This window comes from Meriones unguiculatus, chromosome 4, assembly GCF_030254825.1.
Source record: "Meriones unguiculatus strain TT.TT164.6M chromosome 4, Bangor_MerUng_6.1, whole genome shotgun sequence".
NCBI lineage: Eukaryota > Metazoa > Chordata > Mammalia > Rodentia > Muridae > Meriones > Meriones unguiculatus.
In genome coordinates this window covers 120,485,947-120,510,112 of record NC_083352.1, presented here as the reverse complement: position 1 = coordinate 120,510,112, position 24,166 = coordinate 120,485,947, and the positions used below count along the sequence as shown (strand labels likewise).

General features: G+C 48.7%; 1 protein-coding gene across 2 annotated transcripts in view; it reads left to right on the top strand.

The window, feature by feature from the left end:
• Ppp1r16b (protein phosphatase 1 regulatory subunit 16B) overlaps positions 1-24,166 on the top strand; it is an 89,654-nt gene that overhangs the window by 7,537 nt on the left and 57,951 nt on the right. For both annotated transcript variants that reach the window (XM_021663776.2, XM_021663784.2), the window contains exon 2: positions 19,616-19,964. In XM_021663776.2, coding sequence (XP_021519451.1) covers positions 19,715-19,964 — 250 coding nt within the window. In that variant the 5' untranslated portion in view covers positions 19,616-19,714. The remainder of the gene's footprint in view (positions 1-19,615; positions 19,965-24,166) is intronic.

Here is a 24,166-nt window from a genome sequence, read left to right as displayed (position 1 = left end):
CCACCTTCCACCTTGCTGGAGACTGGATCTTTTGTTTTGTGCCAGCCTGTGCTTTAGGCTGTCTGGCTGGGAAGCCTCTGAGGAGTCTCTTGTCTGCATCTTATCCCCAAGTAGGATTGCTGGGATTTTAGAAACGCCGATACCATGTTCCTTTTTCTGAGGGTTCTAGGGGTCCAAGCTGTTTCTCACACTTGTGTGACAAATACTGTACCTCTGAGCCACGTCCCCAGCTTCCACTCGCTGTTTTATTTATTTTTTTCTTTGTTTGTGAAAAAATGCTTTATTCTCTGTACAGGACATCCCACTCAGGGTGAGTATCTTCTAGTCTTTCCTTCAGACAGGGGAGGCTAGCAGTGACCTTGGCTGGTGTTGTGGCATGCCTGCCTCCAGCACCTACTGCCATCTTGAGCATGTTACTTGATTGTCTTGGAGAGCTGAGCCTCGGTTTCCCTGTGTGTAAAGAAAACATAGCAATACTATGTGATACAGATGGTTAAGTACTGAGTCTGCCCAGCAACAGGATGTATGGATATAAACATACATCCTGTGATCTTGCTGTTGATCTTCTGTGTGTCCTGGGTGTCTCCAGAGCAGAACAACATGTGGTGTTGTTCAGGGATTGGGTCACTCATGTTCTTCACCAGGTTGCTCATGATCATGGCTCCCTTCAGAATCTGTAGCCCCTGCTTCTTCTTCTGTTGAGGCCCCAGTGTCTGTGGCAGCCCAGTGAACTCTCAGCTCACTGTCTTCATCAGAGCTGGCTCTGTTTCTTGTCATCCAATTGCAAGGAAGGCCAACATGTGCTAACACACACTGCCTTCAGCGCCCCTGGCCCTTCTCGGTTGCTTTCTAGAATCGCTGACATCCCAACTCTCCTATGGACATGACAGATAGCGAATGTCACATGACGGACTCATCCTCTTGCCTTAGGATGAGATAGGAATGGTTTTCACCAAGATTCCATTTTTTTCCTTTGACGTATAATACTAAGCTTTTTTCTTATTACTGTGTTTTATGCTTTTTAATTATAAAAAGAACACAAACACATCATAAAAGCCCAATAGTACAGAGATGTGGAAAATGTAAAGTAGAATTTCCCCTCTGTTCTCCCATGACTCTCATCCCTGCTTCCAGAAGGAATCCCTGGGTGATTAGCATATCTTTCTGTACATTTTTGATGCAGACACAAATTCATATTCATTTACATGTTATCTTTTTTTTTTCTTCTTCACACATCCTCTGAGATTTCGTTTTTCAACTAACTTGTCTGAGCACATGCCAACACATATATGTATATCTGGGTCTTTAAGCTTACACAGAATCTCACTGGTAAAAACCCACCCTCATTTATTCTGTTGTTCCTTATCGAGGATTAAAATTGCTTCTAGGGACTGTAGAGACAACTCAATGGGTAATAATGCATACTGCTCCTCAGGACCTGGGTTCAATTCCCAGCATCTACATGGTGGCTCGTAGCTTCCAGCTCCAGGGGACTGGACACCCTTGCTCCCTGAGGCACCCCCCAACACGTGGCACACACTCACATAGACAGACAGACATGAATACACACAGTCTTTAAACATTTCTTCTTGTTCTTTCCTGCAGTTAAAGAATAATGTGCCATCTTGGTTTCTGCAGACTTTATCTTTGTGCACCGCTCTGGGTTCACCTGTGAGCACGTGTCATTGTTGCAGTCTGAACCGCGTCAGCTCTCGCTGGCTCATTGTCCCTGGTGTGGATGCCGCCCCTGCCTTCTTCCACACTGATGCTAAGTGCTTGACTCCGTCACGTCACGGGTACCGGCTGAGGAGACTTGATCAGGACGCTTGGGGCCAGAAGTGTTTTGCATTCCCACCCCCTACCCCAGAGTCTGGAATATTTTCAGAGACACAGTGGCATGTCTTACAGAGGGGACCCAAGTCCAAACATGGGTTCATTTCTAATCTCCTTCTCCTCTTTCTCTTCCTCCTCCTCCTTTCTCTTCTTCTCCACTGGGATTGAATCTAGGACACATGAGCATAGGCAAGCACTCTACCACTGTGATATAACCCACCCCTCCTTAGGCGTGTGTGTGTATGTGTGTGTGTGTGTGTGTGTGTGTGTATACACACGAGCTCGAGTGCACGAGCATGTGTCTGCACAAGCACGTGGAATCCAGAGGTCAGCATGCAGTATGTTGTCCCTCAGTCACTCTTCACCTTATTTTTATTGTTTTCAAGAGAAGGTTTCCCTGTGTGGCCCTGGCTTTCCTGGAACTCACTCTGTAGACCAGGCTGGCCTCAAACTCACAGAGATCGACCTGCCTCCGGCTCCCAAGTGCCGGGATTAGAGGTGTGCACCACCTTGCTCATCTACTTCACCTTACTTTTGTGACAAGGTCTGTCACTCCACTGGAGCTCACTGACAGTGTCAGATCATCGCTCAGAAGCCTCAGGGACCGTCCTGTCTCTGCCTTCTCAGTGGTGGGGCTACAGGCCCATAGCACCATGCCAGCTTTTACAGGGGAGCTGGGGATCTGAACTCAGGACCTCCATGCTTGGGCAGCAAGTACTTCACTGACTAAGCCATCCTCTCAAATCCCAAGCACCCCCTTCTACTTGATTGTTATAATACCGTTAGCGTGCTGGTTTTGACTGTGGACTGCCACAGGTCAGGGTGAAACGATCCATTTATGGCTTCACAGCAGATCTAAAAGAGCTTTGGGTCTTGGAGCATTTTAGGTTTTGGATATTTGGTTGCTCAACCTGTAAAATATCATGACCCAGGTTTTGTAGTAATTCACTTTTTTTTTTAAACTATTGGATGATATCTTTAAAAAGCTGTTCAATATCCAGGATCTTCATTCCACTTGGCTTTACGCTTTTCACTGAATACAAAATTAAATTAAGCGTTCACCCTTTGGTTGCTCTCATCTCCTGGGGTTGGCAGACAAGTGGCTGAATAAAATAAGAGGAAGACAGTTGTGGTTCAGGTTGTATCATGTGGCTGTACGTGCCAAGCTAGCTGCTACTCATCAGACCTAGCTCCATGCTCAGCACCCATGAGCTCCTCAGGAACAGCCTGGACTGTATCCTGGAGCAAGGTGGTTGACAAAAAAAGAACAAACCAAGAAAAGAAGAAAACAACTTGAAGCCAGACATGGTGGTATGTGCCTGTCTAATCCCAGCACTGGAGAAGGATCATGAGTTCAAGGCCAGCCTGGGCTACCTACCAAGACTCTGTCTCAACCCTCCCTGGGGGTGGCTGGGGAGGGGACAGAGAGAGTGTGTACTGGGGGCTCTTGATGAAACTCAGAAAAATGATGCAACTACCAGGGAGCAGCAGGAGAGGGAGGAAGTTAGGAAGGGGCAATTCAAACTAGGTTTTTGTTGTTGTTGTTCATCTGAGAAAGGTTTTGCAGACCCTCAGGTAAATGTGAAGCCTGCAGTGATTTCCAGTCCCTCCCATGTGGGAGCAGAGGGCATATTTCAAAACTCACAGCCTTGGCAGTCACAAAGGTCGGATGTGAGTGGTATGCTTGGCTGTGTTGGCTCAGATACACAGAACAGTTTTCAGTGAGGTAGTGAGCTTTAGAGATCTCCTTGTGGCTTGTAAAGGAGCCTCCTATTACAAAAAGTAGAGGCCTGTCCAGCGGGGAGTCTCACCCACTCGAATCCAGGCAGCCAAGGCTGAGCTAGGCATTTCCTTGTACAAGGCATCTATTGCCTCTCCTAGGACAGCTCAAGGCAATGAACAGCACCTATCAACTGAAAGGGGCCATAGGGTGGACCCATTTGTTAGTTCCTGATACTACCTGGCCCATTATACAGAGCTCACAGTAAAGCCCATATAACAAGGAGAATGAGACCCTGGATCTGTTAAGTCCTGCAGTCAAGCCCTGACCACTGAGGCATCTTGAGTGGCGGTTATGAAAGAAGACGTTGGCTTGGAGAGGTGGCACCCGCCTTTAATATTAGCACTTGGTAGGCAGAAACAGGGAGATCTCTATAAATTTGAGGCCATCCTGGTCTTCCTGGCAAATTTCAGGCCAGCCAGGGCATCACAGAAAAAAAAAAACAACAAAAAACCATATATATATATATAGGCTGGGAACATGGCGCAAGAATAAGCTCTTGACTTTGAATTCCCACCAGCCATGCACACCTGAGAGCCCAGTGCCAGTGACAGGATTGTTGGTACCTGCTGGTACCAGCCTAGCTTCACATCAGCGAGAGATCCTGTCTCAAGTGAGTGTGGTGGAGAGCGATGAAGCAGGATGCACGATTTCTTCCTCTGGCGTCCATGGTTGAGTGTGCTTGCATACATGTGCCTACCCCAACATCACACACACACACACACACACACATACACACACAATATAGTACCTTTTCCTGACACCTGTTATGAGCACTAAGTCTGATGGCGTAAGTAAAGCACTGAGCTTGGCGTCAGGAATGCAGCCGGAGATAGTTCCATGGAATTATCATTTCCTCACGGAGCCTGTTTTCCGTGCTGGGCACATTAGTGTCCTCGGGGGCGCTTCATGTTCTACAGAACTATCTGGCTTTCTGCCTTGTGTGGAAGCAGCCCTTGCTGCTCCAAGAAACAGCAGGGAGGTTGCCAGGTCCTGACACGGTGGTTCTTGGAGGCACATCACACCCACCCGGGGAACTTTCAAACATATCAATTCCTGGCTGTACCTCGGACCCATTAAAATAGAAGGTGCCAGAGTGGTACTGTCACGCATCAGCGTTCTTCTTAAACTCGTAATGACGTATCGTGGAAAAAAAAAAAAAAGCAATGCAGAAAATAATCCAACTTTGTGGAGTGGCTTCTCTCCCTTGCCTGGGTTCCAGGGACTGAAATGGGGTTACCAGGCTTGTAGGACAAATACCTTAAACCCGTTAAGCTGTCTTGTTGGGTTTCTTTTTAAAATGGAAAAAAAAAAAGGTTTTCTAGACCAATGCATATCCCACTCAGGGGATAGGAATCCACGCTGATCCACGGCCGGCTTTGGTGGTCCTGCTCTGTGGGTTTTGGTGTATATTCCCCCATCTCTGGGTATCTCTAAGGCAGAATTGCTCTTGATTTGGAAAATGCAAGTGGCAATGAGGAAGGCCTGCACGAGTGCCCGTTGCAGGGGCCCCACAGAGAAGGGAACGCTCCCATGTGTGTGCTGAGGCAGGACACATGGCTGTCAGGATGGCTCTGGAGACTGAGTTGGAGCATTGGGAAGCTCTGGGGAGAGGCCAGGAAAGACTCGAGTCTCCTCCTATCCAAGGCCAGAGCGGGATGGGAAGAGGCTAAGTAAGTTGTAATATGCTTACCTACTATCAGAATGACCTGATTTGAGTGTTATGTTGTAGTTTTGCCCTTCAAAGTTTGCCTAGAACCCAGCACTAGGAAGACACCAGAAAAGATAAAGTAAATATTAGAATTGTGTCCTTAGAAACAGAACTCGAACAGGCGCAAAGGACAATGGAGCGGAGTGGGTTAGTAATGTTGGTTCTTGGTTGAATTTTTCTTCCTCCTCTTCATCGTTCTTTTCTTTTTTCTCCCCTTCCTTCCTTCCTTCCTTCCTTCCTTCCTTCCTTCCTTCCTTCCTCCCTCCCTCCCTCCCTCCCTCCCTCCCTCCCTCCCTTCCTTCTTCCTTCCTTTCGGAGGCAGGGCCTCATTACCTAACCCAGAATGATCTTCACTCAAAATCCTGCTGCCTCCTGAGTACTAGAATGCCAGGCATCTGCTACCATTGTCTACTTAGCATACCTAAGATTTCTGGTCTGTTTGTTTATTACAAGCATTAATTTCTTTTACATCCTTGAGCAAAGCTGGCATGTTTGCTTTAAGAATTCTTATCCTGTTGATTTTGGTCTCTGTTTCATTTTGAGAAAGCACCATTGACTGCTTTTTTTTTTCCTCTTGAGTTGGGTCATAGTTTTCTAGTTTTAACAGTTTAAAGTTTTTGTAGTAGTTTTACTTTATTTTTCTTTTTAAAGAGTTATTGGCCAGGCATGGTGGTACATGCCTTTAATCCCGGCCCTTGGGAGACAGAGGTAGGTGGGTCTCTGTGTGAGGCCAGGGTGGTCTATGTAGCGATTTCCAGGCCAGCCAGAGCTATATAGTGAGAACTTGTTTCAGAAAAAAATTTTATGTGTATGAAGGTCCTGCCTGCATGTACATATGTGCACCTTGACATGCCTGGTACCCACAGAGGCCAGAAGAGGATGTCAGAGCCCCTGGAACTAGTGCTAAAATGGTTGTGAGCCTCCATGTGGATGCTGGGAACCACACCTGGGTCTTCTGGAAGAGCAGCAAGTGCAATTCACTGCTGAGTCATCTCTCTAGCCCATTTATAGTGATTTTAGATTACATCCTGAGTGTTGTGAAGCTTTGGAGAGGGTCTGGATTCTCAGACTCTGTGTTTCTCAGGATAGACATATTTTAAATAACTGGCTACTTAGCTCGTCCAGTCTTCAACTCCGAACAGCACCCTTTGGGCAACTACTGCTGATGAAACACCGGGACCAAAAGTAACTTGAGAAGGAAAGAGTTTATTTGGCTTACATAGCCCACATCACAGTCCATTGAGGGAAACCAAGGCACCAATTCAAGCAGGGCAGGAACCTGGTGGCAGGGGCTGATGCAGAGGCCATGGAGGGGTGCTGCTTGGTGGCTTACTCATCGTGGCTTGTTCAGCCTGCTTATAGCACCCTGGACCACCAGCCCAGGGATGGCACCACCCACAATGGGCACATTAGGAAAATGCCTAAGGCCTGCCTACAGCCCAACATTAATAGAAGCATTTTCTGAGTTGAGGCTCCCTCCTCTCCAACGACTCCAGCCTGTGTTGACATAAAAGGAGCCAACACGGTAGGCACCAGCTGAGATCTGGGTCATTCCTTTGAGCCTGATTTGCACTGCTTGGCATCTTCCCAGAGTATGTAGCATTCGGGCAGAGTTAGGCACAGTCTCTCACCCCATTTCTCTCCCCCACCCCCTCTCTGTCTTGACTGGATGTCATGGAGCCTTGACCGGTTTCAAAGGCACTACGAGCTGAGGATGACCTTGAACTCATGTTTCCCTCTGCAGGAGTGTACATGCCAAGCCATGAAAACAGCTAGTTAGTGTTTAGGGCTGCTGTCCTGTGACTTTATCTATTTTGGGGGACACCTTTCTCCAATTTCCAAATGTCACTGACTGAATTTTGCCCTCTAATTACTTAAGTCATGACAGGGAAATCTTTACCCAAAGATAAGCTGCCACACACAGGTCTGATGGAGGGAAATTCCCTCACATTCTTTTAACTGTTGAGTCCCTTCCAGTTCCTGCCTGATTTTTGGTGTTTTCCTGTGAGCTCTCTTCATTGGAAGGTGGTGTCTAGAGTTCACAGTTGGATGTTGGCAGGAAGGTTGGTCCAGCGGGAGTGCTCTGCCCTTGCTGGCTGTAGAATCTTGCTGGACAACAGCTCTGCCCATTCAGGAGCCCTGGGAACCACCCACCTTTTGCTTCTGGTGCAGTGGGTGACAGTAATTACTCATTTGTCTAAGTAAATAAAGCTTTACACTGTAAATTGCCAGAAGAAAACCCCAAATTAGGGCTACAGAGATGGCTCAGTTGGTAAAAGGCTTGCACACAAGTGTAAGAACCTAAATTTGAAACCCTGAAACTGTGTGAAAGCCACGGTAACACTCACCTGCACCCCACTGCTGGAGACAGAGAGGCAGGCGGATCCCTGGAGCTACAGGCTAGCCAGCCAGTCTAGCCAAAGCAGTGAATCTCAGGCTCATCAAAAGACCCTGTCTCAAAAACTAAGGTGGAGGGTGATGGGGGAAGAATACCAGACATCAACCCCGTGACCTCTAACCTTCCCCCATGCATCTGCGTGTGTAAGCACACACACACACACACACACACACACACACACACACACACACACACACACGTACATACACCCCCAAGAAAGAACCCCTCCAAACGTAATGACCCAAGGTATGAGCTAGAGATCGATGCCATCACTTGAGAGGAAACAAGAGCGCCGACCCAGACATCTGAGTGCAAAGCACCACGGTTAATAGAGTGAGCCTGGGGTTTTGACGCAGGAAGCTGAATTCTATTGCTATAGTAACACAGCTTCCTGCACTGGGACTTTCAGGTTCAAAGGGAATAGGGAAGCCGAGGTCTGCTCAGAGTTCTGCACACCCAGGAGGAGGGAATCAAAGGGAGGAACTCTGGCTGCAGATCACAGGGGAGTGACAGAAACGCAGCCGGCCACAGCGTGCATCTCTGCAGAGTAACCCAGAGCTCACAGGTGCAGTACTGGGGAAACTTCAAAACCGGAATTTTGGATTAAAAAAAAAAAAAAAAAAAACAAAACCGTCGTCCATCAAACTGGAGAGGAGCTGGAAACTTCCTGTTTTATGTTCCAGGCAAAAGAGGACCAGACTGTCACTGTTGTGAATCTGGCCTGGGAGTTGTTCTGAGAAGTGAGAATGAAAACTCATTCACCAGAAAGGGAATGTTTGTTCATGGAGGCTGAGCCCCTGGAGTCTTGAAAGGGTTAGGGATGAAGTGTGCTAGAATGAAGCACATCCATTTCCTGCCCAAGCCTACAGAGGCAGTCAGTTCCTATGCTAAGTGAAGCTCTGACTCGAATCTGCTTTTTCTTACTCTACATGATTTCACTTATTTCCCTTAAGAATCCCTCTCCCAGCCACATGTCACAGTATATGCCTGAAATCCCGGCACTTGGAGAATGGAGGCCGGAGAATCAGGAGTTCAAGGTCACCTTTGGCCACATAGCAAGTTCCAGGTCAGCCTGGATTACACGAGAGTGTGACTCAAAACAAAACAAAACAAAAACTAGTAAACAAAACAAGAATTCCTCTTCTTGCACCAATCAGACGTCTGAGCTCATCTTTGCCTGACTTTTTCCCCCCTCTCGTTTTCCAGTAGGGGAGATATTAAACATACCAAGCAAATGGCTTAGGCGCCAACCCATCAAACAGATGGCAGGCTGATAAAGAAGAGATGCCAACACAGAAGAGCTGGAACCCAGCCCTGTTTACAAGTGCTCTAACTGCTCCGAGGCTGTCTTCTGTTTCTGTTTTGTTTTGAGACGGTGGCTCATATAACCCAGGCTGGTCTCACATTTGATGTATAGCCAAGGATGGCTCTGGACTCTAAATCCACCTCCTTCTCCCTCCATTATGCCAGGGTTACAGGTGCGTACCACCAGACCTAGCTTATGAGGTGCTGGGGATTGAATTTAGGACCTCGTGAATGCTAGGCAAGTACTCTACCAACTGAATTATGACCCCAGTCCTAGTCTAGTCTCCCCTTTGAAATGGAGACAATACCTACATTTTCAGGATTAATGCAGTGTTCCCAAAAAATGTTACAGCAGAGCTTGATAGGGAAGGGGGTACTAATTCGAGAAGCTGCCGTTGTTTTTTGGCATCCTTTCTTGTGCGGTTCATTTCACGGGCACAGATAACAGTCCCTGAAAGGCTTCCCTTTAACTCAGCTAAGCGTATGTTTCGCTCTGTCACCATCTTGACAGTTACCTTCTCTCTTGCGAATTGGTCTGTCTGCTTTCTTAAACAATATGCCTTCTTAGTTGTCTCGCCATTAAGGCTGTAGACTCTAACATCTTGTACTTCACACGGAAGATCTTTTAAAATACTTAGGGTACTTTGGGAGTCTCTCCTCTTCTGTTCTGCTGTTATTTTTCATGCATTAACTTTGCATTTGACTCCCAGATCTAGCAGTGACTGGCAGAGAGCTGAAATCAACTCGGATTCACTTGGGTCCCTCCCTCTCTCATTCTGTTCCCAGGAAGGACCACTTTCAGACTTAATGGCTTCCTCAGCATCCTTCTACACACCTCAGCAAATAGTGCATATGAAAAGTCCTGTAAAACCATTGCCCCAGCATCTTCCCAACTGGCTAAGCCTGGCCCTGGCTGCAGGGGGAAAGGTGGGAATACGCAGTGTGTGTGTGTGTGTGTGTGTGTGTGTGTGTGTGTGTGTGACAGCTCTCTAGGGCTGTGTTCCAGGAGTCTGCAGTGGAGAGAGGAGTCTTGTTAGTGACTGGACCAGAGTGCTCTGTCACTTTGTTAGGAAGGCCATGAAGCCCTCAGTGCTAAGGACAGATGAGCTAGTGGTCTCTGCATCAAGATGGAGAAGGGTGCCAGCTGGTGGCAGTGTCTTAGGGCCCTCATCCTTTAGGAATGGACTGGCGACAGTATGCGGTGTCTCTGTGCTTCAGAGGCACTACGTGGAGATCTGTCAAGTCAGCTGGACATGCCGCCATTTTGCTATAGTTGACTCAGAATGTCACTTTCTAGAGCCTGGTCATCAGCATGTTAGCGGGATGGAGCCGAGTTCATTCTATCTCCAGGGGCAGGTTAGCTGAAGATACATTGGTTCTTGTCCACCTCTGAAGTGACAGTGATTCTGTGTTGTTCAAATGATACCCTGGGCTCTGAGAGGCCCTTCTATCTGATTTGATAACATGCCAGACCTTTGTGTTTAAGACTAGAGGATTAAACTGCTTTTGCATGTGGTGTGTGTGTGTGTGTGTGTGTGTGTGTGTGTGCGTGCGTGTGTGCGCGCGCGAATGGGTGTTAACATGTGGTCATATGTGGAAGCTGGAGGTTAATGTTGAGTGTCCTCCTCTCATGCCACTCTCCACCTTATATACCCAGGTAGGGCCTCTCTCTTGAACTTAGAGCTTTCCAGTTCATCTAGGCAATTTGATCTGTGGACCCGTCTCCCCCTCCAGAGCAGTGCTTGAGTAAGTTCTAGGGGTCAGATCTCTGGCCCTCATGTTTGAGCAGAATGTTTTCCCTGCTAAGCCACGTCCTCCTATCAAGGACTAGAATCTTAGTCAAGGGAGCAAAGGCAAACACAGAAATCTAGGTTTAGGCATGAAGGCTGTAGGCCAGAGTTGCAGTTGATATGCTCACAGTGTCCAGCCACTTCTGCGGCCATGGCAGACAGTGCTGATCATTTCCAGTACTCAGCCCTGTGGCTTCATAATTCATCTCCTACAGTCCCCAGATGGACCCCACCAGCCTCAGAGTTGGCAAAAGGGAGGAAAGCTTGGTTAAGGATGTCAGGAGAGATGGGGGAGGGGTGCAGAGTGCCTGATCTAGACAGAACTCACAGCCACCCCTTGTTTAATGACCTGTAGTCCAAGGGGGGGGGATTGTGGCCACAGGTGGCCTGCTTTGAAAATGATCCATCTAGCTTTGAAGGGAGGTTTTCTGTTCCTGTATGGGAGTGTGTGTATGTGGGGGGGTCCCACAGCCCCAATAGTGAAGAGACTGTGTAATATGACTCCCATCTCCCTCTACTTAGCTATTTTATAAGCTTCTTTGGGGAATCGGTGGCTGTGATTGACGGCACCACATGGGATACTTGTAGGCATCATATGAAGTCTGTGTGTCTCTGGCCTTTGAACCTTTGTGTCTGACCCCTGTGGCCCTCCCCACAATGGCATTCTTACCTACAAGCGGTCTGGCTTCTCTGGGTTCAGGTGTCAAATGAGAAGCTCAGTGTGGAAGACGGATGTGTTCCCGGGCTTCCTGTGCCCACTGGACCGTCCACTCCTTTGCAGTTTTCTTGGAGGTCTAAGGAGGCCATCTCATCCTCACAGGCAGAGCCAACCCCCCATATCAACCAATCATCTGCTTGAAATGGGTCTGAGGGGTTATGTTGTCAAGCGTGGGGCTCCAGATGTGCGCAGCAGAATCCTTAGTCCTTCCTGTTGGACGCTTTCTCAGTCCAGCCAGGATTGCAGCTCCTGGGCAACCTGCCTGCCATGCCACTGGCTCTTATCTCTTTGCAGCCTGATGGGTGGTTATTGAATTCTGGGGGACACCGACATTGTTCTAAGGGCTGGCCTCTAATTTTGCATTAGGAGGTTTTCTTCTCCTTGTGCCAGGCTGATGGTGCCTCTTTATATTGCTTGCCCGCGAGGCTGGAGAAACCAGTGTCCTCACCTAGTCCAAGTAAAGGTCATTGGTGCCCCCATGATTCATGTCCCAAGACAGTTCAGGTCTAGGAGTTGCCCACTCTTCATTCCTGTGGATTATGAATCCTACCTCCCTTCTCCTGACCATAAATCTGAAACCCTGTAAATGGGTTTCAGGCAAAAGGTCAGGGCCACCATTCAGAGATCTGAATGAAGAAATGCGTCTGGAAAAAAAATGCAGTTGAGGAGCAGGCCCTAGGGGACCCTAGTTCCTCATCAGATTTAGAACCAGGAGGCCATGGTATGGTGACTGTGCCCAGAGTCTAAAAGGGTCATCCCTGCAGGAGTAGGACAATCAGTGCAGCAAGGCCCCTGAAAATGGGGCCGGAGGGACAGGGGGTGATTTCTAAATCAGATATCTGGAGCACCAAGGCCCAGAAGTCTCTTCGCTCAAGAGAGGAGCATTGCCGTGCAGATGATGTGATTCAGTTGCATTGTGGGAGGGCGGGGGTGTGCATCCTTTTAGAGAAAAAGCAGGTCCCGAGTGAGATCTGGGAGGAGGTACTGGGCTGTTTGTTTTGTTTTCCTTTTCCCCTGTGCTCAGCTGCACAGGAAACACAGGAGAAAAGCACTCGTGGCCCTTCCTCCGTAGCCTGCCAAGACTGTGGAAAAGAATAGCCGAGGAACCAGGGGGAAAAAGACGAACATATTTCTTTAACAGTGTGAACTTTGAAACTCTCTCTCTCTGACTCACTTTTGACAGTCTCTTGAATTTGAATTCACCTTCCCTCGTGTTGTTTTTCCCGAACCGGTAGGCTTGATGCCAAAGATGTGTCAGCCAGCTGCTCCTCTGCAAGTGTGTGTGTGGGTTTTTTCTCCCAAGTCAACAGACAAGACTACTGCAGGAGCTCAACCTTGACCTTCTGCCCTTCCCCAAGGCTGGCCTTCCACCTAGACCTGTTGAACCAGAAATGACCATTGTAGGAGAAAATGGGCATGTTGGTAATTGCCTTCTGCAAGAGGCCACAACCCTTCCTGGGCAACTTTGCCCTGCATTCTTGAAAGCATCCTTGCCCTGTATTAGGATATCCTGGGTTATAAGGAGTTGGCTTATATAAGACATGGCTTCTGTTGGCTTGACTAGCTGGAGTCCAGCATCTCAGTGATTAAAGGACCCCTTTATCTCCGGTACCACCCAAGCGTTCACTTCACCCCAAGACAGCCTTCAGGACACTTTCACTTCAGTCTTCTGCCTCAGACAGCGGGGAGAGGAATCTTCAGAAGGTTGGGCCATCTTAGGACATATGCCCATCCTAGAACTCATCATTGTCTGGGCTCAGGCTCTTTCCAAGAGCTCTAGCCAATCAGGGCCCAGGATAATGAATGAGTTCTGTGACCCCCATAAATATGCTCTTCTCCAGGGGCACACTCATTCCTAGATGCAACCCCGCCATTGCCTTTCACCTTCAGGACCTCCTGTCACCCATGGCTCCACCTCCCCACAGGACCCTGGTCAACTTTCTTGCTCCTCCCTTTAATAGCCAGTCCAATGGTGCCCAGTCTGTGGGAACCTGGATCCTCACAACGACCCCTTCCCCTCAGGGTAGCAAGGATGAATGTGTGCTTGGAGAAGAACCAGGTTTAGACTCTGCCAGATGATAGGCAGGTTCAAGGTCTGGAGGTGACCCACAGCCTGTTCTTACTTCTCCCAGGGCCTAGTGCCCTGGCCTTAAACTTCCCTTTGGTCACAATTGAACTATTTTGGTACGTGGCCCAGATGTTGAGAAAATTCAGTGCTCCACCCTACTTCCCCTAGATGCAGATTCTTCTCACACATACTTCCTGGATGACCTCATTGCCTTGGCCTCTGCAGACCCCTCCCATGCTCATACCCCCAGCCAAGCCCCTTGATGAGTAGAGGTCCACAGGCCTATGTGATGGCCCATTAATATTCTCACCGCACACCAGGCTTAAAATATTTCTGTTCTACCAGTTTACCTCCAAGCCTCCCTTCCTTGGGGGATCCCCTTAAATTACTGAGACTATTGTTTTCCCAGGGCTTGGTACCCCACGGTGTTTCTATTGTCCGAATGTGGATTGGGATGCCAAGAGTCTCTTGAAGAAGCCACTTCCCAGCTCAGAGAAGCCCTGCATTACTGGGCTATCCCAGCACCCAGGCCAGTGCCCTTGGGGGTGGGGGGACCCGAGGGTGTTGGCACCAGGCAATTCTTTAATTAGCCTGAGCAGGGTTTTCTCGGATGGGGGCGGAGGTGTGTGGGTCTATTGGGGGAAACTAGGTCACCTGAAAACTAGCAGTCAGGAGGGAGCTGTCCTGGGGCCCTGCTCCAGGGAACCCAAGGGGTGAGGTGGGAGGAGCTGACAGGCAAAGTCACAGAAAATATGCCCTGGTCCCTTTTTACTGCTCTTGGGAGATGCTGTCCCTACTTATCTCCAGGGGTCTGGGTAGCTGTCCTTAATTTCTTGGCCCAGAGCCAAGAAACAGTACAGCGAACACTGTTTGTCTGTCCCGAGTTTGTGGAGGGAGCACCACAGCGGGAGTCAGGCCTCTGCTGCCTGCTGTCCCTCATTCTGTGCTTCCTTGCCTGTTTTGTCATCCATTAGCTAGACAGGGACCACAGCTCTCCTTCCCCTGCTATCTCCTTATCCCTTATCCAGTCCTGATGTGTGGCAAATGCTTGAGAAATATTTGCCGATTACACATAGGTGCTTCTGGGACAGAGGCTGCAGCTCAAGGGTGAAAAAACACTTGCTGAGCGTGTGCCAGGCCGTGCTTCCCTCCCCAGCACTAAAACTGAACCCCCAAGCAGGGCCCCCAAATCCCATGTGAGTTGCTCTCCTCTAAGACTGTTGTCATGACAACCAATTGTCGTTGTGAGGCGGCTTCCCCAAATGCCAGTGACTTACATATCCTGCCAACACCGAGTTCTGTCATTATTTCACTCCTCTTTACTACCAAGTCACTAGTTGTGGATTGAAATGGAGTAATATGAAAAAAAAAATAAAGGAAATTTCATGTCACTTCCATAAATAAACAGTAGCTGTGAAAACAAATCCACAGAAAACCAAACGATGTTTTTACATTTTATCCTAAATTCTACTTGCTGTCCCTCTCCCCCAGGCTGGGAACTTCAGGGGCACTGTCTGTGCGTTTATGAGGGAGATGGGCGTGGCTCTTAAAGATGCTAGCACCTGTGAGCACCAGACTGCTGCTTTTTTTCTTCAGAAATCTTGGAAGATAAATTTGTCCAGGCTGGTGGTGAACTTGCCATTCTCCCATCTCAGGCTTCTGTTGAGAGAAGAGAAGAGGAGCATAAGGGAGGGGAGGAGATCATAGGCCTGTACTACCAGGTTTGGTTTCAGTAGTTTTTATTAGTTTATATTAAATGTACCAAATAGTGATTTTTATTTGAGTTGGTTCTCCTTTCATGCTTAGAACTCCTGGCTGAGGTGATGGCTGAGGAAGAATTCTTTTTTTGGTTTTTACTCATTTTTTGAGACATGGTCTTATAGCGTTAGCCTAGACTATCTCGGAACTCACCAGACAGGCTAGTCTGAGACTTGCTGGAGCTGTTGTGTCTTGAGTGCTTGATTACAGGCATGAGCTACTATACCCAGATAGGAAGGCACTCGAGAAGCAGAAAGCATTCTGGCATGCAGTTGCCTGGCACAACTTATTCCTGCCTTCAGTTGGCATGTTTTGGGGCCCTCCTGCCCAGTGTGTGATCAGTGTCGATAGTGAAGAAATGGGGCAGTGTGCGCTTACAGCACTGTAAAACACCAAACAGAATAATTTAATAAGCTAGATGCCGGTAGAAACTCCAGATGTGAGCGTGCAGTGTGCTGTCAGTCTCTGGAATTGCAAACACCTTTGCCGAGTGCTGGACAGCCTTGCAGAGCTGTCCACGCTGTGAGGTGTAAACAGCTGCTCCCTGCTCTGCATTGTGGAGATTCCAAGATGGCCTCCCTTTTCTGTGCTGAGCGGATCACTGGTGTTTGGAGGCTCCCATGTCCTTCTGCCTCACACATGGCTCCAGACTCAGTGACCACAGGAGCTAGTGATCGGTGACAGTAAACGTGAGATCAGGAGGGGTAGGACGGTGGTAGGGGCAAATTAGAAGGTATGTGTTCCATTAGGGGGCATAGCTGTTCTCTGCACCTTTTGGTGGCCACCATGTGAGTCCACGTTGAGATGTTGGATGTTCTGAAAGCCAATGTTGAGATGTTCTGAAAGCTAAAAGCCTGATATTGGATATAAAACTCCAAGTTTTAAATACGAGTAATTAATTGAAATGTTGAGGATGGTGTGGAATAACCCCAAACAGACTGATAAACATGAACGACCATAGGAGGTTCCCTCGTTAGATCAGGCATGAAGTCAAACAGTGCATCTCAGCCGGGTGGTGGCGGCCCACACCTTTAATCCTAGCACTCAGGAGGCAGAGGCAGGTGTATCTCTGAGTTCATGGCAAGCCTGGTCTACAGAATAGAGCCTGAACAACCAGGGATACATAGAGAAACCCTGTCTTGAAACCCACCCACTCCAAAAAAGTGCATCTCACAGACCCCAAACTTTTTGACAGGGCAGCCCTGTCCCTAGGGCTTCATGTACATTAGCAAGCAACCCAACAACTGAGCTGCATCCCTAGCCCACAGCTCTTCTGTTCTCTAGCTGTGTGATGGTGGGTAAAGACCTTCATCTTTCTGATTTCTTTATCTGGAAGACAAGCATTACAGTGCCTATTTTTTAAGTTGCTGAGAGGATTAGGTGGGTTCATATAGGTAGATTGACGTCCCAGAAGGCAGAGCTGGTGGTCATCCATCTCTGAATCAGGCTAGTTCTCCGTGCAGGTGTTCACTTGAAAAGGGAGAGGCAAAATTAGCATCTTGTCCTCCAGCTCATGGGGCTGGATGTCACCATGACACTGTGTATGCTGGAGCATTCAACTCCTTTGAATTCCATATTCTAAAAACAACCCAGCCCCAGTATCTATCTCAGTGCTGAAGTGGAAAGCAGGGGACAATACAGAGAGCTGCCAGAGAGTCCAGCTCATTCATGCCCAAGCTCTCTGGAGAAGAGAGTGGCAATTTCTTTAAAACTAACTAGGGCAATTACCAGATCACCTGACAATTGTGCACTGAGGGCATTCTCCCACGAGAAACAAGAACTTAGGCTTTCACAAAAACCTGCCCATGACTCTAACAGCCACAAACTGGAAACAACTCAGTTCTTTGCCAGTGGCTGGATAGGGAAAACGAATTCATGTGCAGTGGAATGCTAGACAGCAATAAAAAAGGAATGAACTATTGACACATGATGATTTGGATGAACCTCGAAGGAGTGATCAATGTGGGGTTAAAAAAGCCAGCCCTCAGATGATACATACTCCTGTTTCTATAGTGTTATTTGAACAAAAACCTAGAGACAGAGAACAGATTAGCACCCAGGGCTAGGATTTGAGTGGGTTTGGCAGCAGCTAGGAGAGCCGTTGGAAGAGAGGAGAGGTGCTTGTGGCTGAAGAGCTGTTGGTATTTTACTGGGGTGGTATGCACAGTAAACATACAAATAAGAATCTCCAACACCGGGGACTATGGATTGCAGTTGGTGGGTCCTGTCGCTGTTCTCAAAACAAAAACTTCAGGCTTGTTTGATTCCCGAGAGGGCAGCAGTTTTTCATCCCACAAATGTGGGCCCGTCCACACTGCCATGTCTCCCAGCAACCTGAGACAGCCTTGCCTGGTGGGTCAAGGGAGAGCTGCCTTTCCGCCTCCATCTCTTCTTCCTCCAAGCGCCGTTTTTTTTTGCTGGCAGAAGTGCAACTGTGGACAGCTCCTTTATTCCTTGACTACCCTGGGGATTCTGGGAGGGGATAGATAGAGTGTTTTGCAGATGGGAACACGGTCTTCAAGAGGCTCAAGAAATTGTCCAAAGACCTCTTTCTTTTGCCTCGGAGAATCCAGGGGTCTGTGCTAATGTGTCACCCAAATATACATTCTTTTCTTTTGAAGGTTCTTCAAAGTATGCTTTCTGGGGGGCTTCAGCCAAAAGTTTCCAGTTCCAGTAGTTCAGCAGTTAGTAGACTTTTGGGTTTGGGAGCACTTTAATCCTTGCAATTTGGCATCCTAAAAGAACTTTTGTTTATGGAAATTGTTTCTTTTAAATATTTTTTTTTATTTTATGATAGACAGTCTTACTCTGTAGCCCAGGCTGGCCTCTGGTTATAAGCTGAAAGCTGGCAAGATGGCTCAGTTGGTAAATGTGCATGCCGACAAGCTACATGGTCTGGGGTTGATCCCCAGAACCCACATGATGGCAAGAAAGAACCGACTCCTGCAAGCTACCCTTTGACTTCTGCATGTGCATCGTGGTACTGTGCACGCACATGCATGCGCGCGCACACACAGGTGCACACGCAAAATAAATAAAATGTAAAAAATATAAACCTATCGTGTGTTATAACCATGCTGGACATTTTGATTAAAAAAAAAAGTACCTGTCTTAAACCAACCAAACAAAAGTAGTGAGAAAGAGAGTTGCTGTTTGAACTTTTGCACATCTCTCTATGTTGGGCTTTACGTCTGAGTGTCATGACCATGTGTGTGTTAAACTATCACAAGTCACCGGCTGGGTAGCCTTAGGACTCTTTTGTACTAGGGACAGTATGAGAGTGGAAAAAGGTTAGCAGTATCTTCCTTCATTTATGCAAATAGCCTCGCCTTGTGGAAGCCTTGAAAGGGCCTCCGGGGTTCCCCCACAGGGTTCCCAGGCTACCCTTTGAGAACCGCCGTAGTCATACCTTAATTACCTCCTGTTTCCTTCCTGTCCTGTTTGTCCCTCCTCATTACAGCACGCACCATAGTGAGCAAAATGAGAGACGCTGAAGTAGTGCCTGGCGTTCATGTAGCTGAGGACTGGGCTTCTATTTGTTGCTTTTCTTCTTTCTTCTTCTTCCCTTTTTTTTTGAAACTGGGTCTAATGTAGCTCCGTCTAGCCTCAAACTCAAGGGTTACCTCAAACTTTTGATCCTCCTGCCTGTGCTCTTGCCAGCACTGGGGTCACAGGCATTCACTTCCATACCCTAGTTATTATGGTGCTGGGGATGGAACCGGGCTTGGTTTCTGCCGGGCAAACACTGGCTGAACCAACGCGTAGCCTAGGCTCTCCTAGGTTCAGCAGCCCCATCCTGTCCTGAGCCCCAAGATACCCTCTGGTTCCATGATTTATTTCTTGAAGTAGGATACCTTTGTCCAATGAAGGGGCAAAGATCAGGTTCTTGTTAGCTAACTGTGGCCCGAGAAGTGGGCAAGCACCACCATGCATCAGAACTTTCTGGAATAATGGAACAGCCTCTATCTGGGCATCCAACGTGGGAACCACTAGGAAGTTTGCACTTGGATGTGACTGTGAAAGTGCACGGTTTTCCTTTAATTAATTCAAATGTGAGTGGCCCCACTGGCTCACAGCAGAGCCAGGCCTTGCTGGGACTCACACCACTCTAAGAATCTGCACTTTGGCTTCTGGCACAAATGGAAAGAAAACCTCAAAGGAGCTTTGAACTCAATTGTGGGCGGGCGGGTGACTATGCCATGTGTGTTCTAGGGGGCTGACCAGTCCATCTCTGTGTTTGTTTCCTTGCTCCAGGCCCCACCATGAGGCCCCAGCCCCTCGGGAGCCCCTGTGCTCCCCTGGCCCCGGGAGCACCGTGCTAGCCCCAGGAAGGACAAGGGCAGGCGCGGGGCCATGGCCAGCCACGTGGACCTGCTCACAGAGCTGCAGCTGCTGGAGAAGGTGCCTACGCTGGAGCGCCTGCGCGCAGCCCAGAAGCGCCGGGCTCAGCAGCTCAAGAAGTGGGCACAGTATGAGCAGGACCTGCTTCACCGCAAGCGCAAGCACGAGCGGAAGCGCAGCACCGGTGGCCGACGCAAGAAGGTGTCCTTCGAGGCCAGTGTGGCATTGCTGGAGGCCTCACTGAGGAATGACGCGGAGGAAGGTAAGGCTCCCTGCCCTCTGGGACTCTGGCTGAGCAGGAGAAGGCAAAGTCTATGCGCAGCCGCTCCTGAGGTCCGGTGTGAGCCACATTAGAAAGAGCATGGCCCTAGGAAAGACTTCTCCCCAACTCCCGGAACAGTCTCGTGTAGCCCAGGCTGGCCTCCAGTGCAACTCTGTAATGCGACAGAGTGTGACCTTGAACTTCTGATCCTCCTGCCTCCACTTCCCAGGAGCTGGGATGGCAGGCTTGTGCCATCACACAGCCTTCCCCATCCCCACCCCGACCTTAGCTTTATCTGAGACATTCTTGGAGACAGTGAGGCCAGCGTTTGGCTAATGAGTACAATGACAATTTCCCTTCCCTCCCACAAATATTTACTGACAGCCTGCTTCCTGCAGCACTGGCACTGCACACAGAATAATGAGCAAGGGGTATCCCATTTCTTCCTCCCTGGCCCCACCCCACGCTGGGTGTTCTAGGGATGGTGTATTTCTCCAAATCCTTCTTCTCCACAGTCCTCACTTACTCAGCCCTTGGCATCCTGTTCTGGTGTCTTCTTTTCCATGCTGGAAGGGAACCCCCGGGTCTTAGAGAACAAGGCAGCACTAAATCACAAAGTCTTATCTCTGACCCCGTTCGCCATTCACTTTCCACTGCTGTGTCCATGGTGGAGGGTGATTGCGAGCTAGACCCTGAGGGCTGGTGAGATAGCTCAGAGGTTAAGAGCACTGACTGGTCTTCTAGAGGACCTGGGTTCTATTCCCGGTCCCCACATGGGAGCTTACAACCAGCCAAGGGATCTGATATACTCTTCTGGCCTCCGCAGGGACAAGACATAAGTAGCACACAGACATACATGCAGACAAAACATCCGTTTGCATAAAATAAAAAGAATGAACATTTAGAAATGTATCTAGACCCTGAAGGTGGACAATCTGGGTCTAAAGCTGCTTGTGCAGGTCTGTATGTGACCCTGGCCCAGAGAAGTCCTTTTGAAGTCTGTCCTTAGACTCTACCTGTATAAAATGGGAGAGGCAGTAGCACCCTCATGAGAGCCTTCTGTGTATTCAGTTGGGTAATACCTATGAAGTATCTTGAGCATGTTCCTCATGTTAAGTATGTGGCTATGATTTTTTGTTTTTAATGTTGTTTTTTGAGTTTTGAGACAGGCTGTCAGGTAGCCCAGGCTGGTCTCTGTGTATTTGAAGATGACCATGAATTCTCAATCTTCCTGCCTCTACCTCTCAAATGCTAAGATGGCAGGCATGAGCCACCACAGCTGGCTTACTAATGTGTGTGTGTGTGTGTGTGTGTGTGTGTGTGTGTGTGTGTGTTTATTTGGTTTCGTTTGACTTTTCAAGACAGAATTTCTCTGTGTAGTCCTGGCTGTCCTGGAGCTCACTCTATAGACCAGGCTGGCCACGAACTCACAGAGATCCACCTGTTTCTGCCTCCTGAGTGCTGGGATTAAAGATGTGTGCCAACACACTCAACTATATTGTCATCTTTTATTTCATTAAATGTAGTTTATATTGTCATGGCGTTTCCATAGGTCTGGAAACAGAGACAAGTACCCGCCACGTTGAACAGGATGATTTTACTCTGAACTGTGTGAGTAAATCAATGCAAGGCCGTGCAGTTTCCAGATGGCACCGTTAGCCTGAACTGGTTAAGTCTAATAACACCCATTTTATAGAGAGGGATATTGGAGTCAGAGAGATTCAGAACCTTGAGCCAGATGGTATAACAGGACCAGAGCCCCTAGGATCCTACCCCGTGGCTTTTCTGGTTTGCTTTCCACTGCCAGGATGGCTGGAGGGTTCAAGCTTTCATCAGCCCCACCCCCTTTTTGTGCATATGTTCACACCTGCTTATTCTAGCTGAAGTTTGTGCACATGCCCTTTGACCCCTCGGTAGCATCTGCCTAACCCCTGGGAAGGCCTGGCCGTGTCTCCTGAACCCATCTGCACCCTCTCCTGGTATTAGGCTCTAGAGCAGTCAGTGGAAGAGCTGAGGGCTGGAGGACACTGAGGACATGAGAGAACTCGGACTTTCACAAGCTGAGCATCCCTGGACATGGGAATCTGAAACATCTGGGATGCCTACATGACGTCTCACGTGGAGACCCGTCCATGAGGCGGGTTGTAGAGTGTAGGTGGGCGATAAATTACTCCCAGGCTGCCCGTATGGGGTGCCCGGGAAACAGAGTGAACTCCTGGTGACTTGGGTCCCGTCCTTGAGAGATCACTGCGTGCGTTTCAGGGTATGTCAAACATGCCTCATCGAAAGCCTTGCACACCTGGGCTCACCTCACCCTTTAAGCTCTTGAACACTCTGAAAGTGCCATTCTGCTTTGATCTTGGTAATACGGGGCTCTAGGGCACGAGGAGGGACAGGATACCGGACCCACAGGGCTTCAAACAGCCCAGGCAAGAGCTGGGGTGAACACCCCCCCACAATAGGCACGGTGGCTCAGGCTAGGGATGTGGCCCTGAGGCTCCGTCCCACGTGTGGTTTGGTTGGCTGGGTGACGTGGCACCCCCATCCCACTCAGGAGGTGGCTGGCTCATGACTAGGTCTAATTTCTGGTGGGGGTGGCAGTTCACTAGCTCCTCTCTCCCCACTTGTCGATAAATCTTTTCTTCTCTGGAAAACCCCCTTTCCCCTCCCAAAAGGCCCTTGCAGAGGTTTTAAGAATTGGCTGTGTGTTTCAGAACAGCCACCAGGGAGATGACACTTCCACAGCCTGATACTCAAATACCATCCCTTGTCGACTGTCAAGTGCCCTGCTTAAGAGAAACGTGGTTTGGAGTTCAAGGACACTCCACTCCACCTCATCCCTAGTCTATGACTCTGGGCAGTTCGTTTTGCTTCTCTGGTTTCAGTTTTTAAAGTCTGTCATATAGCATTGAGGGCTTGGCTTCAGGAGGGTGTGGCAGGCATTAGAAATAGTTCTAGATTTAGGTGCTTTAGCAGATAGAGGGCTGTCCAGTATGTTCGAGGCCTTGTGTTTGATCCGGAGTACTGCAGAACCTGGGCACAGCGTCACACGGCTTTGATCCCAGTACCAGAGGCAGGAAGATCAGAAGTTCTATGTCATCCTCAGCTCATACTCAGTTCAGGGGTCCAGCCTGGGCTCATGAGACCCTGTCTCAACAGAACAAAAATAGACCTTTAAAAGTTTCCCTGAACCCTGTGTCGGAACAGCAATAGTTTAAATAGTTCTTCAGGTTAAGAGACATCAAATTCATACAAATGAGTTCTTATTATGATTAAACAATAATAAGTCTCCTCCTTGCTTTCTTTCTCCCTTCTAATCCCTGCTTGCTGCTTTGCTGTGTTTCCTTCTAGTAATTTTTCTCCTTGTTTGTGGACCAGGAGGCACATAGACTTCCACATTTCCTTAAGCTTTTATGCAAGTAATGGCATCCTGGAATCCCCAACATGTGACTCTAATTTTCATCTCCCCACCCCCAGCAGACCCACAGACTGCCCCAGACCTCCGTGTAACGTTTTTTTTTTTTTTTTTTTTTTTTTTGCAGTTGGCTTCACCAGAATCTTTAAAATTCCCCCAGTAGTTTTGTTTGTACACAGTGAACTTTTGAGCACACGTCTAAGTATTTATCTTGGACAAATGTGGATGCGTGTTTGGGAGCTGGATGGAAGTCATTAAATCCGAACAAGAAAAGATCTTTTGGATTGGTGTCACTGTGGCATGGGAAGCTGTAGGGGTTGCGTGAAGGGGACCCTGGGGTTCACGGGTGGATGTGTTTCAGGCTGCCATCCGTTGGCTCTTGTACTTGGCTGAGCTCTGCTCAGCCTCCTGGCAGCCTGACAGAGCCTGCTGTGCCTGGCTGGCTGAGCTGGTGTTTGGGAGGCTGCTGGGTGTTCGTTCACAGAGGCGTGGGAGCATGGGGTGGCAGCTCCCCACTCCCCTGAGCTCACAGCATCCTGAGTCAACCTCCCCACCCACAGCAGGGGTGTGCATGAGTTGTTCCCCCAGAATGGGCATCCTTCTCTGGCTAATATCTGACCTTGGACCCACTTGAGCCCCTCCCTTACCACCCAGCACCCTTTGATTCCCCCACGAGGCTCCCCTCATGGCCCCCTGAGTTATTTTGCCTCCTTTGCACCTCTGGGTGTGTGGTTCCCTCACCTGACACACTTTCTTGGACTAACCTCTCTGACTCTTCAGGTCCACA